At 37.4% G+C, this 14,936-nt stretch overlaps 2 protein-coding genes across 3 annotated transcripts; both read left to right on the top strand.

Moving 5' to 3' along the window:
- The first annotated feature begins 1,727 nt into the window (after positions 1-1,727).
- On the top strand, positions 1,728-12,267 carry btk (Bruton agammaglobulinemia tyrosine kinase). 2 transcript variants are annotated; one of them, XM_062425039.1, is made up of 19 exons: positions 1,728-1,844; positions 5,370-5,419; positions 5,692-5,850; positions 5,966-6,070; positions 6,758-6,839; positions 7,126-7,251; positions 7,346-7,410; positions 7,496-7,683; positions 8,220-8,282; positions 8,447-8,501; positions 8,618-8,697; positions 9,044-9,171; positions 9,401-9,472; positions 10,062-10,233; positions 10,423-10,642; positions 10,785-10,849; positions 10,940-11,058; positions 11,240-11,397; positions 11,534-12,267. In XM_062425039.1, the coding sequence occupies exons 3-19, from the start codon at positions 5,710-5,712 to the stop codon at positions 11,603-11,605; spliced, it is 1,911 nt and encodes a 636-aa protein (XP_062281023.1). In that variant the 5' UTR covers positions 1,728-1,844; positions 5,370-5,419; positions 5,692-5,709; the 3' UTR covers positions 11,606-12,267. The 2 variants fall into 2 exon arrangements, with proteins under 2 accessions (XP_062281023.1, XP_062281022.1); XM_062425038.1 differs by lacking the exon at positions 1,728-1,844 and adding an exon at positions 3,521-3,769.
- Positions 12,268-12,689: 422 nt separating this feature from the next.
- timm8a (translocase of inner mitochondrial membrane 8 homolog A (yeast)) lies at positions 12,690-14,914 on the top strand. Its single transcript, XM_062425041.1, has 2 exons — positions 12,690-12,893; positions 14,190-14,914. Exons 1-2 carry the CDS (start codon positions 12,783-12,785, stop codon positions 14,349-14,351), a joined length of 273 nt encoding a protein of 90 aa, XP_062281025.1. The 5' UTR covers positions 12,690-12,782; the 3' UTR covers positions 14,352-14,914.
- The last annotated feature ends 22 nt before the right edge of the window (positions 14,915-14,936 follow it).

Genomic DNA, 14,936 nt, shown 5'->3' on the forward strand with positions numbered 1-14,936 from the left:
ATAGACGTTTCAACTATACACCAATTAAGCACCACTCTGGCACACAGTGATATACAGTTAACAGTGTAACTGTATCCTCCTAAATCAGCATGCGATCAACACTGATAATAAGGTAACTCTGCCTACAAAGCAATTAGCCTAAACCATCAGTCAATTAAGATAGAAACCCATTGAGAGATATACTGAATAAAAACAATGTAACAGAATGAGTTAGAATATGTTAACAAGAAAGTTAATTCAAGCAGCAATATTTACAATATAAGTGTCAAAGCTTACATGTAGGCTATGTCCATCACGCACACATCAGTGGTTATAGACAGTCCAAATTATTGTCTCGACAGATTTGCACCGTCGCACTTGCCAGACTATTTCATTGTGCAGGTGAGAGAGGGAGAGAGACTGCGCATGTGTGACGTCATTTTATCAAGAGATACATCTGGAAGGTACAAATATCCGGGATTTTTTAATGAAGGGAAAGGAATACATGTCATTTTTAAGGATTTCAGTGGGGTAATTATACTTATTCAGTGAAAAAAAACATGTCAGACAAACACTTGTGGTCCAAGCAGAGTATATTTGTGTCATTGAATAGCAGAGCAGGTGGACTTAAATACAAAAGAGGAAGGAGAAAGCATAGCTGCCATAAAAGGTCTTTATTCCTTGGACATGCATACAAAAACCAAAAGTGAAGTGCTGAACAGCCTTGATGAAACTCGACAGAGGATCCAACCAGGACTGAACTGAAAACTAAGACTTAAGTACTAACTGAACTAATAAGTCGATGGGGAACAGGTGACTAGACAAGGACAGACTGTGAATTGATTGGCTGGAAGGACATGGGGGACAGAGAAGGACTGATGAGACTGATACAGGAAAGGTATGAAGGCTGGGGGAAAACACCCTGGGAAAGGCAGGGCTAACAAACCTGATGCAGGGTAGGTGTGGAGAGAAGGAGTACATGAACATAGAAGGAAATAGAGTATATTTAAAAAAAATACTCTTACACAACCCAATTGTTGTCATGACGCCGTGACAATTTGTGTGTCTTAATACAAGACAAAAGTACAAAAGTATTGTCAGCAAAATATACTGGATAAATCAAAAGTAAAAGCACTCATTATGTAGACTGGCTTCTTTTAGTGTTACATTATTGTAGTCTATTATATTGTATGTTTTTATTGCAAGCAACAAATAAATGTGAAACCATTTTATTGCAGTTTATCAATGTAGAAATACCCATTGATACTTTGGATAGATTAATAGTAATAGTATAATATATATGTGTATCATAATACGCTTTTTTGAAAGATATAAGGAAAGACAAGAGTAAGCAGTATTAAAATATATTATTCTATTAAAATCTCAATCTGGAAAGTAACTATAAGCACCTCAAAGCTGTACTTCACTAAAGTACTTGTACTTAGATAGCTCAAATTTTAAGTGAATGCAGGGAGTTAAAATGTTGTCACTTTATAACAAAATGACTTGGTTTGAATACTTTCCCTGCAGTGTTCAAGCTGGCAGTAGATTGAATAACAAGTCAAGTCTATCTAGTCTATCTATATGCAATACCCGAATATGGTACTGTGTTAATGTTTAGCACTCTTCTACTTATCACCAAAACTGTCCAGAGGGCTGATATGAAAATGAGCAGGAAGAAAAAGGGGAAGTAAGCAGAGTCAATTCCTCTGTGGGTGGGTTTTAGCTTCTTGCATCACAGACTAACATACATTTTATGGAAGGCTAACTACTGAGCCAAAGGTTCATGCCACTGTTTCAAACCCCGGCAGCTGCAGTTGTTTGTTGTCTGATGCTCAGCCTTTTTTTGGAAGGGGGGCGTCTAGGTAAGTGAAAAGTCTTTTTGAATGTACATTGTTAGGTCAAGAAGTAATTTTAGACATTTGTTCAGTGACAGAAAAAGCTGTAGGAATGCATGTCATTTTAAAAGACTACAAGTACGTATTAAGTAGATTTCTGCAAGTACTTAATTGTACTGTTTGTATGTACTTTGCAGTGTTGAGAATTTGTTACATGTTTTGTAAGTCCTTGTATAGCTACGTTGCAGTACTAGATTGGTGTAGAATATATATCGGGTTAGGGATCTGATAGAACTTTCATGTGGTTACCTAGTATATCATTTATGTATGGCAAACATCATGTTTTTTAAGTTAGTCAGCACTTTTAAACATCACAGATTGTGAGATGTTCCCTAAAGTTGCTTGTGTTAACATGCGTCACAGGAAAACTAAAATCGTAGGTGGTTATTCGTCTAATTGACTTTCACAGCACAGTCTCAAATTCATGTGGTATCTTAATTCGTATGTAGTAGAGTATTCGCTGTGGTTTAGTTTAACACTTGTGACTCAGACTGAACATCTTTATCATGCTTGTTTTTTTTTTTGCTCTTTCAATGCCTCTATTCTTGCACATACCACACACTTATCTGTCAGGAAATGTCAGGAAAGAGAGCATCTTGAGGTTCCTGTGAAACTAAGTATTTTTAAAGGGTATCATACACAACAAACATCATGCAACAAAATAAATAATTGTATTACATTCTAAAGCAAACATTAATTGGCTTTTATGATCATTTCTGTGTCGCCTTTTACAATATAAACTTTGTCGCAGTTGCACAGTGGCAAAACCTAAAACTTATGTAAACCACATGCCAGTCATTCTCACAGACAACCAAAATCACAAGTGGTGAAACATATTTTGGTAGATATCTTTTCTTGTATAAAGATGAGTGTGTGAGATTAAAACGTTTAGTTTTAGGGCACTGTTTAGTTACTCTTGACCAATGTTGTGAGTGAAAAGTTACTCTGTCAATTGTAATGACAGCATTTTTGATAGCTGTAAGCTTTATGTTTTTCAAATGCAGTTGCTCAATTCATAAAATGCAGATGGATGGATGCAGTTATATATCATTTATATGTAGAATTTCACAACCCAAGAACACACAACTACACAAAAGGAAAAGCATTAGAAAGTGAGAAAAAAAACTGTGTCTGTGACTGTCTGTGACTGTCTGTGACTGTCTGTGAAGCGTTAAGAAGTTATTGCACTGTGCAGAAACAAGAAGTGCATATAACATGGTCTTTTAAAAGAGTCAATGGTGAGGTGGTATGTGTAACTGCATACATCACAGGTAACATATATGTTAAAATACCTACAATTACTACATTTGAGACAAGAGATAAAGTAAGATTGAAGTACGGTAAGGCACTTGGTCTCTTCTCCCTTCATGTTGCAGTACAACACTGATGCAACTTCCCTATGAGTTTGTCTGTGTCAGCCACCGTGAGTCAACTCCCTTCAAAAAATGAAAAAAAAAATGTCCCTCTGGTAGAATTATGGACGTTAGGTTTCAGTTGAAAGACTCCACTCGATCAGCGAGAAACAAAGCACAGGAACAGCACATCAGAGTTTCGTCTAACCATTATCGGAGTTTATTGACCTCTACTCAAGTTAGTGATGTGAAAAAACATTAGGTGGCGACAAATGAGGAATGAGTAAACAATGTTTCACAGAATAGGGAACACTGCTGTCTGTATATGACGGCACAAACAAAACCAATAGGTATTGTCACTGTAATGTGAAGAAATGTCACACTCCTGGTTAGCAGGGAGTGACAGAAGTTTCTGGTAGTGCTACAGTTATAGTTCAGATGATAGAAGGAAGTGCTCACTAGCTGAAAATAGGCTGAGCTGAAGTGCAAACACATCTGACAGAGACTAACAGACCATGAACACTCAGCTGTGTAACAAGGGTGAGTTTGAGCATCTGACTTATTGTCCGTGTTTGTCCTGGCGCTATGATTTCCTAACATTAATGAACTGTATACTTGCTGACTCTTTGTTCTTTAAAATAATGTGTTAAACCTTGTTAGAGATGAACAGAGAGATCAAGCCAAGTAGCTCCTGTTTAAAGGACTTTATGTTTCTGCTGAGACATTTCGAACACAAGGTGTCTGTGGTATCTTTTGATTCAGCACCCATCCTATTGTGTATTGAGATGTGCGAAGGTAGATTTAAGTAGAGTTTCTGCCTGACAGGAATACATCTGTGAATTGTGCTTTTTGGTAAAAGCGATGGTGGTGTTATATCATCAGTCGCCTGCAAGTTGAAGTTGCACTAAATCTGGTTTTTGTTTTTCTGTTTCATAACAGAGGTTACATACACAGGGCTGTCACTGGTGGCCTGTGTGACTTTAACTTCAATTCAAAGAACTTTATTAATCTCCAGGAGGACAGTTTAAAAGTATACGCAGCAGAGCACACACACTTTCATCTCAACAACAAACACAGGATATGACACAATTAATAGTGAGAATACCAAAAAGCAAGTGTATATTAATAGAGTAGTAATGTTCTACAAGTAAAATGCATATTTTAAAGGGCTTTAAACGATACACCAGTGACAATTAGGTTTAATTATACTACATCTCATGGATGAATTTTTGCATTACTGATATATTTTGGTGATTTTCTGCCTTTTAATACCAGTCAATGAACAAAGGAAAACTTAACTGCAGTATAGTAAACTATGTTTCAAGTTTGATCTGTTGGAGGTGACGGTTTCATTTTAGCACTGGTGGTTAGAAGGTGCTGAAAACAAGACAAGAGCAAGACAAGAGCAAGACAGAGCGAGCTCTTGTAAAATAAAAAGAGATAGACTCTCTAATGTGGTAATAGTAAACATGGTTATAATGTAAGTAAATGCAATTATTGTTGCGTGTGTGAGCATGTGAGACGTGAAGGAGAAAGTGTTTGATATTTCATTTGATGGATTTGCCAGTAAACTACATTCAGATTAACTAAAGATACACTAAAATGTGTAAGAACTTACACTTTACGATGTGTGACATCCGCTCACAGTAAGTTACCGGGTTACTGCTGGGTCTATGGGTTCTAAAAGCAGAATTGAAATCCGGTTTAAAAAATTGGTATTTGTGTAAAGTTTCCCTATCAGGGCAAAACATCTGCATTTACTTTGTGTGACATTAAATAACATCACCTAAAAAAAACTTTTGGATGTGAGCAACTGTGCTGCCCATACAGCTTTCCATACAGTTTCTCATATTATTATTTAGTGGAAAGAGCCAAATAGTTATATTAGAAAAGGAAAATGGAGGACAGTTTTTCCAGCATCTACTCACACAGTACTATAAAAAAACATAGATTTAGGAGACTGAGCTGATGACCAGGATATACATGTAACTATAGCTCAGGGAAACAGATGTGGCATGGGAGGAAATTTTCGAAACAGAGGATGTCGTCGGCATTAAAAGCAGGGCTTATGCAAACTACAGCTAATCACACACTGATAAGTGCTCACACTCATGCTGCATGTCTCTTCATCTCTTTCCAGATCTATAGTCTCACCAGCCATAGTGGTGTTACTCTGACTATGTTAGAAATGTGAGTACATATTCACTTAAATTCTGTTTGAAGAAATCTACTTGTGGAATGTTTTTGAAGGTAGAAAAGTACCAAATAATTCAGTATGAAGTGCAACAGAATCTATGTCTGCCTTGTATTGCTAAGCTAATCATAGTGATAATTGGTTAGTCACAGCTCTAAATAAAGCAGTCAGACCCTGTGCAAAAGTGTGAATGTTATTTTAGTGTGCTGTCACAAACTGTGACTTCTGATATACTTTACAGTTTTTATCATTTCTTGTTCCCATGTAGATAAATTTTGACTGAATCATGTCAGAAAACATACTGGAAGAAACCTTCATAAAACGATCTCAGCAGAAGAAAAAGACCTCCCCCTTAAACTACAAGGAGAGATGGTTTATTCTCACTCCGGAGAAAATATCCTACTATGATTATGATCCTGACAAAGGGGTGGGTACAAAACAAATATCTTATTTAACACGTTGCATTCCATTCAATGCCTGTGCAGCTACATGCGTCTGTTTATCCCTGAGTTACCTGATCTGTTTCCTCATCTGTTAAGCAGAAGCGAAAAGGTTTAAAGGGATCAGTTGACCTTGAAAAGATCAAATGTGTAGAGACAGTCCAGCCGGAGCCCAACGCCCCACAAGAGCGCATGTATGCATTTCAGGTATATCATTTTTGGATATTTTTACTTCTTTAACTAAGAGGGGCGATTATGAAGGCTGTGGCCAAATCTGCAAAGATGTAAATAATTTCGGCTATTTCACATTTTCACTAGTATAAAACCCCCTACCTCTATCCTTTTGCTCCTTTTTGAGATGGAAAGAAAGGGTTGTAAAGTTACTTCAGCTCAGATTCTGTGACAGCAAGATTGGTTCTTTATCAACATATCAGTTTAGGCCGCACTCTAAAACACGTAAAATATATTTCCTCTTTAAAATTGTTTCAATTTCCTGTCAAAACAGTACTATTCTCTAATCGTTAATATTGTGAAAGTCCACAGTAAGGAGTGAAACCCTTTCTCACACTCAGATGAACTGGGGGCGTTCAGTGACAGTGCAGGTGTTCCCATTGCTCACATGTTAACTTCCAAGACAAGGTAGCTTAATGTGGCTGGTATACAAGAGAAAACCCCAAATTAACAGTTTGTAGAGTTTCTATCTTCATCTGCTATTTATATGGTTGCATACATCCTGTCATGCTTACAACACATTAATCTGAAATGCTGTACTTAAAATGTATCACATGAATCTACTGAGTTTATAACTTATGAATAAAAAATAGCTTAATATAATGAATGTTAGATAACTGACAGAGAAAAAACTGCAGATTTTCATTTTCATTTTTGCCACAGATCATTTATGATGAGGGGCCGCTGTACATCTTTGCAAAGAATGAAGATATTCGGGGCCTGTGGATAAAGAAGTTGAAAGAAAGTTGGTATATGCATACAAATTTAGAATTTTATCAGATCTTTTTTTTTTGTATTGACAGTCACAGTATCTCATATATGCAATGTTAGACCATATCTTAACATCTCAAAACAGAGGAGTTGCGTGTCTATGCAGATGCAAATGTTGATTTAATGTAAATGTCCTGTGTGTGTGTGTGTGTGTGTGTGTGTGTGTGTGTGTGTGTGTGTGTGTGTGTGTGTGTGTGTGTGTGTGTGTGTGTGTGTGTGTGTGTGTGTGTGTGTGTGTGCATGTGTGTGTGTCCATACAGTGGTGCGCTTCAACAAGGATCTGATGCAGAAGTATCACCCTTGTTTCTGGGTGGATGGGACGTGGCTGTGCTGCCAGCAGGAAGTTAAACAAGCTATGGGATGCAAAGTGCTGGATAGTAAGAACGGTGAGAGCAACATAACTTTTGGTTTGAAAACTGCCACATTCAACAACTTAGCTTTGACTAAACTGACAGATTTAAATAATATTTTTATAAATAGGCTTTACATCTAAACCATCTCGGCGAAGGGGATCCAGGAAACCTCTCCCTCCTACTCCAACAGAGGTATACACACAGTCCTGTAAGAACAACATTCACTGATTACAGACTTTAAAAAAATAATACATCCAATAATCTTATGTTGTTTCAGGAGAAGCCTGGCCGGCCTTTGCCTCCACAGCCGCCTGAGCGTTCTGGCCCCTCTGTAGGTATGACTGTTATAGCAGAGTATAATTACGCACCCACGACGAACCAGGACCTGGAGCTGAGGAAGGATGAAGAGTATACCATCCTTGAGATGTCTAACACAAACTGGTGGAGAGCCCGGGACAAATATGGGTGAGATGAGTATGATACAAAAGTTAAAAGAAGAGACATAGACAGTAAATTAAAGCAAAGCAGTAGAAATCTAATTGTATTAAAGTTTTATTCTTAATCGCATGAATCTCTGATGTGAATATACAGTAAATTCCAAGAGGAGATTTAACAGATCTGCATCCACATCTAAAACAGACAGTATAGTATTTTTTTATTGATGTGTTTGAAATGCATACATTTTTAAAAGTGCATAAAGACCTCTAGATAAGTAGTATGATAAGTAGTGTGTTTTTCATGCATTTCTTCAAATGAACTATCTTGCTAATCTCATGTGCCATATAGACAAGAAATAAAAACATTTTATAGCATAATTAGTTCAAAGTCACTTCAATACTGATCATCTCCTGTTTAAATATATTAAATGTTTGTAAAGAGAACAAAGAGCATGACTTTGTTTATGAGATACTACTAGCCAAGGTGCACAGTTTGTATTGTGTGTATTTGTCCGTTTGCCTTTAGATATTCTTAAATACATACGTTTTGTTTGTTTTTTGCAGAAATGAAGGATACATACCGAGTAATTATGTTGTTGAAGCAGAAAATGGGTTAGAAAGATTTGAGTGAGTATGAGCTCTAATATACAATCTCCAAATTACTGAATTGGTTTTCATTATTAGTAGAAATGTGCAATTTACTGTTGCACCCTTTGCTAAGTTCCCTGTGAAATAAATACATGTATAGTGTGTAAATGTAGGAATAATAATACTCACCTTTATTTTCACAGCTGGTATTGCAAGAACACAAACCGTAGCCAGGCAGAAAAGCTACTGAAGACTGAGGTAAACTCAATGAATGAAACTCTGGTACTTATTCAAGAAGGCATCAATATATCAGTTGAACTTATAATTATATGAAGAACTTATTTTTAAGCTTGTGTGTTGTTTCCCGCTCTCAGAACAAGGATGGAGGGTTCTTGGTACGAGACTCAAGCAAGGCTGGGAAGTACACCGTGTCTTTGTTCAGCAAGGGTGGCGGGTGAGTAAGCGCAGAGGTGTTAAACACTGCTGGGTGCTGCGCCATTTTCTAAGCTGTATCCAATGGCGTCGGTCATGTGTGAACATATAAAAAGAAGAAGTGTTTGAAATGAAAGCGGAAAGAGTGGGCCACAGAGGGAGAAAGATGTAAATTATTTATGCAAAACCTGGATTAATCTGCCTGCAGAACTTTGACTCTGACATGACTCTGAAACTGAACTACACTGTGGAGAGCACACAGGAGATATTACCTACTCATGCATACATGATCTATGATAACCAACTGTGTCGATGAAGACCTGTTGACTAGTTTTATTGTAAGTTAATCTTGCTTTTCCAATCCACAGGGAAACTGGCGGAAGTTGCAGACATTATAACATCTGCACCACTGCACAAGGACAGTTTTACCTGGCAGAGAAGCATAATTTCAGCACCATCCCAGAACTTATCAACTACCACCAGCATAATGCCGCAGGTTAATAGCTCTGAATCTCATAACTTATTTCTTTGGTATGTGTTATACAATAGGATATGACTAAATTCAGTTGAGGTAGCAGGAAAAAGGAAGTGACTCAGCAGGTGAAAAAGCAACAAAATACAGTAAATGCACATTAGAATATGACAGTATGTTTGATATGTCCATTTGTCCTATCAAACATTTTACTTTACAGGTAATCAAGTGGTTGTGTTATCTCCCTCACTAGGTATGGTTAGCAGGCTGAAATACATTGTATCTAACCGGACGCGGCCTCCATCAACAGCAGGTCTTGGCTATGGTAAGTGTATAAATATAATGATTATAATAAGTGCTGTTGTCTATATTGTATATAAATCTACTATTTATGCTGTTTAGTCTGTCCTATATATCTACTAATATCTAAGCACTTGCTACTGTTTATCTGGTTGGATTCTAAGCACATTTTGTCATTTTGTAATTAGCATTTTTTGTTTCAACTCAAGAGTCAGTTCTCTTTTCTAAATATAGTTGCCAAGTACACCATCATAAAACAAAGTAAACTATAAAATATGCTAAAATAATTATATTACTTTAGAAATATAACACAGAATCAAGGTTGAGCTAAGCTTTATTATCCCAAATAGGGAAATTTGGGTGGTAAAGGTGCAGAAGTACACAAATCAGTCATAAAAACAGATAAATACAACCATATAATATACAGTCTCCCTCTTCTATCCCCCTTACATACATACAGAAACATGCCCACAAATAAAACAATTAAACAGTAGAGTAAAAAAATTCAATTCGAACAGGTTAAAAATAGTTAAATGTAAGAAAATGGTAGATAGTAGTGTGTATTTAAAAATGACTTTAAAAGTGCTCCTCTGCTCTCTCTTGTATGCTTTCAGGTGTGTGGGAGATTGACCCCCGTCACCTCACCTTCATCAAGGAGCTGGGCACTGGTCAGTTTGGAGTGGTGAAGTATGGAAAATGGCAGGGCAAGCATGATGTGGCCATTAAGATGATTAAAGAAGGCTCCATGTCGGAGGATGATTTCATAGAAGAAGCCAAAATCATGATGTAAGAAAAACTAAGTGAATGTTTGACTGAGCTCACACCTCTTTCATTGACTACAGTTGAAATGAGAAACAACAGTGTTGACTTTGTGCCTGAAACTGATATGTCACACTGGGAAGCATAGTTTCTATAACCTCTATGAATAAAGCTAGCTCATAAGATCTAATTTCCTTCTCATTTTTCTCAAACCAGGGAGCTTCACCATGAGAACCTGGTCCAGCTGTATGGTGTCAGCACCAAACAGAGACCCATTTATATAGTGACTGAATACCTTTCCAATGGCTGCCTGCTGAGCTACCTCAGGGAAGGCTTGAAGCAGCACCCAACAGCCGTGCAGCTCCTAGAGATGTGTAAAGATGTCTCTGAAGGCATGGCCTATCTCGAGTTGAAGCAATACATCCACAGAGATCTGGTGAGAGATGAAGATTGCACATCCCACTTCATTTTTACATCACTGCATCACATTATGTTGAGAGAGGCATTGGGTGCTTGAAGATACACTAGAGGTTTAATTATTACTATTAGATCAAGAGTGTTGTTTACTTTATCCTCAGGCTGCCAGGAACTGCTTAGTAGATGCCAATGGTACTGTCAAAGTGACTGACTTTGGACTGTCAAGGTACAATACTTCACATGAATTACAGGACATGTAAATAGAAACTGGTGGCTCGTAAAGTATGACATTAAACTCCTCTGGGGCTGTCCACAGGTATGTCTTAGATGATGAGTACACAAGCTCTGCAGGCTCAAAATTCCCGGTTCGTTGGTCGCCTCCTGAGGTTCTCCTCTACTGCAAATTCAGCAGCAAGTCAGACATCTGGGCATATGGTGAGTAAACATATATGCACAGACGTCCATGTTTTCTTTAGGCTATTAATTTCTTGATAAACTGTCAGTTCATGGTTGTGTCTCTGGACTGTTGTAAGTATAATCTATAAATAAGTGACTTAAACTATGAATTAATTTCTTTATATAAGCATTTTTTGTATTTGTATGCATACTTTATTAGGGGTTCTAATGTGGGAGGTGTACACTTTGGGACAACTTCCATATGAACGCCTAAACAACACGGAAATAGTGGAACAAGTGTCCCGAGGCCGGCGCCTCTTCCGCCCCCAGCTGGCCAATGAAAAGGTCTACAGCATCATGTCAAGCTGTTGGCTTGACGTAAGTGTAATTTGTATTGTGATGTGGTTTTCAATGGAGGTCACATTAAAAAAAAAAAAAAAAAAAAATGACAATGACGCTGTACAGAGACTTGATGATATTTTCTAACAATCAGTCGCATTTGCTTTATTTTCAGAAAGCGGATGAGAGACCCACCTTTCAGGAGCTGGCATTAACTGTACAGGACTTGTTGTATGAGCTCCAGTAGACCTCAAAATCACACACACACACACACACACACACACACACACACACACACACACACACACACACACACATACACACACACACACACACACACACACACACACACACACACACACACACACACACACACACACACACATCAACAGTTCTGTACAATCCTCACAGAGCAGCATCTCCTTGTGTCCCTGGAGGGTGAACACAATCTTTTAGAACCAGTAGAACTGAGGTCCTCTATAATGTGAATATGTGTAATGTGAATGTCACTGTAACTCATTGATTTGAATAGCCTACATATCACATTATAACAAATACAGTCGCTATCCTACAGAGTAGCTTTTGAAATTTGTATATTTTATTGAAGTTAAATTGATTAAAAGATTATTGTATCTGTCTTTATTGTATTATGTGGAATCATTGTGGAATGTATACTTCTGTATGTTGAACCAAGCTTTGTCAAAGCATATCTGTTGCACAAATAAAAGCCAAGTTAGCCAGGCTTTGAAATGATTGTGTAATGACATTGGCATAACATCTGATAGACCTGTTAATATATAATTCTAATCAAATGTAAACAGTTTTGTTTTTTTTGTCACAAGGACACTTTTGCAATGGATGATAGGTGTTAGCTTCATCAGTATAATTAAATTGTATATCAACTTGGTACACAGTAGTGTTTTTTTGTGTGATATATATCTGCTATGTTAAACTTTTTTAAATACAAAACTTTATTCAACAAAACTACATAGTATGTCAGACACAGAACAAGTACACAACACAATACAGGAGTGCTGATAACAACAACAACAACAACAACAACAACAACAACAACAACAACAACAAAACAGTATATACATAGCCTATGTGTAAAATAAGGGATAAAAAGGAAATAAATCAATAAAATGAAGAAGAAAAAATTACAGGTATTTTTAACAAATCTATAGAGAGACATGAGAAAAGTCTGATTAAATTGAATTAATGTCACACATATTTCATGAAGTATAGTAGGTGGTTAGCAGCTGTGTGGTGACATGCGCGTCACAGGAAGGCGTCCTCTGATTGGTCTAACTACTTCCTGTTTCCCGTCTTGTCCATACATACACGTGAAGGTCAGCAATTGAGCCGTAAGACATTCATAATAAAGAGAAATACTGCAGCTGCGGTTAGTTTTTTATCCAAACATGGACGGCAAGGGAGCGACAGCAGACCCTCAGCTTCAGCACTTCATCGAGATCGAGTCTCAAAAACAGCGATTTCAGCAGCTGGTGCATCAAATGACGGAGGTCTGCTGGGTAAGCTAACAGTGTAGCTCTGCAATCTGCTTTTTATTACTTATGTAAGGGGCTAAAACTGTTAGGCACAATAATTACAGATGTGTATTTTATTTACTGTAGCCAAATACTGCCGGATACCGTGTGGCCATTATTATATTATCCCTGGCGAAGTAGTCAGATGTACTTTAGTGTTTAATTTAGGGTTATTCAACAGCAACCAATGAAGAGGGTGACCGTACCTTCTCATCTCATTTGTCGCTGCTGTGTGCGACTAATAAACGATATGTCACTCCTGTTTCACTGGAAGATGAAGATAGCACATGAAACTGACATGCAGTGTGGTAGCAATTAGATAAGTACATTAACTCCAGTACTTTACTGGAGTATTTCCTTTTTATGCTACTTTACCACATTTCAGAGGAAAATACGGTCATGTACTCAATCAGTGTAATTACAGATGAAGATTTTACATATAATACATATGATGTGCTGTTATAAACTACCCAGCAGCAGAATATGATAGGTATGTGTAAACCAGTTATAGGAAGGTATTTCTTGAGTTATAGGTACTTTTAGTCTGGATACTTTCAGTACATTTTGTTTATATAACTGCCATTTTCAATGCAGGAGTATTCCCTTGCAATGGAAGTATTTTCATGTTGCAGGATTGCTACTTTTAATTCAATAAAGGATCTGAATAAATAAAATGTAGCTCCAAATTAATCATTTTATCTATTAAATGTCAGAAAATAAAGAAAAATGTCTGTCATAATTTATTAGAGCCCAAACTGGCATTTTTTTCTGATCAATTAGTCCAAAATCCAAAAATAATCGGTTTATCATTGTATATGACACAAAAAAGCTCAAAATATATATCAAAATAGTTTCTGATTGACAAATTGTTAGTTTTAATTAGCTGCCAGTGCTACACAGTTAGCTCCTGGTCCAAATGGCACTTGTCGTTTGTATGTGGCATACAGCAGTGATATACCATAATAATCAGCAATGATATGTGTCTCATGAGAATCTTCATATGCTGTGGTAGGAAGGGTTGGCAGTGGAACACGGTAACATACTGTCTTTATGTGCCATATGCCAAACAAACAGCAGCAACATACAACTAAAAATAGGCCTTTTTTCCTTCATGACGTTTTTAAATGACACAACAGGAAAGGCATGTGTACCTAAGTAATAAGATTAAAGCAGTCTAAATCCATTTAGATGCTTCGGGTTCAGGGTCATCGATTAATGCAGTGTTCCACTTCCTTGTATGAGCAGCTGTAGCTACAATGAATTTCTCCGTTTTGTTTTCAGGAGAAGTGCATGGACAAACCGGGACCGAAGCTGGACTCAAGGACAGAAATATGCTTCGTTAACTGTGTGGAGCGATTTATTGACACCAGCCAATTCATCCTCAACAGGCTGGAACAGACTCAGAGGAGTAGGGGGTCACTCTCTGAGACCTTGTCAGAATAAAAACCGACTCTGAAAAGATGACAACAGATGTGCAAGGCCTTTCAGCCGAAACGAGACTGTTTTGGTCCTGACACAGCTGTCTGTATGTTGCAGAACTGTCCATTCATCTGGAAAAAGGAACAACAGAAAGTGTTACTTTTGATACAAGTGCCTCAGATTAACACCATGAATCTTGCCCCTGCAACTCATGCAGAAGTGTTGGGTTTAATTTATCCTCCATGTGGTTGGATATGAGTCTTACACGACTTAAATTATGGTCTGTTGCTGGCAGTGACTTGATGTTAGTATTGTTTTTTTTGTCATGATATACACGTTGCATTCAGTAAGTCATGAATGCTGTTAAATACAGTTGGATCATGTTGATTATCAGCAACTAGTGTGGGAGGCTGCAGCAAGATGCACACATCTGGGACATTCAGCTTACCAGCTGGTTTCATCAACCATAGGGAGTTCACCACACTTGCTGCAAGTTAAGAGAACAAACCTCATCTTGACTGAAGAAGTGTGATCAACTGCTAAAAAGTTTTGGACTGTACATATGCAATAAACACTATGCCAAATAATTCTGTCTATCTTTGGGATAAG

Source organism: Scomber scombrus, chromosome 9 (genome assembly GCF_963691925.1).
Source record: "Scomber scombrus chromosome 9, fScoSco1.1, whole genome shotgun sequence".
Lineage (NCBI taxonomy): Eukaryota > Metazoa > Chordata > Actinopteri > Scombriformes > Scombridae > Scomber > Scomber scombrus.

Excerpts from the sequence above, each read along its gene's own strand:
- btk (XM_062425039.1), top strand. The coding sequence starts at position 5,710 with ATGTCAGAAAACATACTGGAAGAAACCTTCATAAAACGATCTCAGCAG. Across the intron at positions 5,851-5,965 it reads ATTATGATCCTGACAAAGGG|AAGCGAAAAGGTTTAAAGGG; the intron begins GTGGGTACAAAA and ends TCTGTTAAGCAG. Across the intron at positions 8,502-8,617 it reads AAAAGCTACTGAAGACTGAG|AACAAGGATGGAGGGTTCTT; the intron begins GTAAACTCAATG and ends TCCCGCTCTCAG.
- timm8a (XM_062425041.1), top strand. The coding sequence starts at position 12,783 with ATGGACGGCAAGGGAGCGACAGCAGACCCTCAGCTTCAGCACTTCATC. Across the intron at positions 12,894-14,189 it reads AAATGACGGAGGTCTGCTGG|GAGAAGTGCATGGACAAACC; the intron begins GTAAGCTAACAG and ends TTTTGTTTTCAG.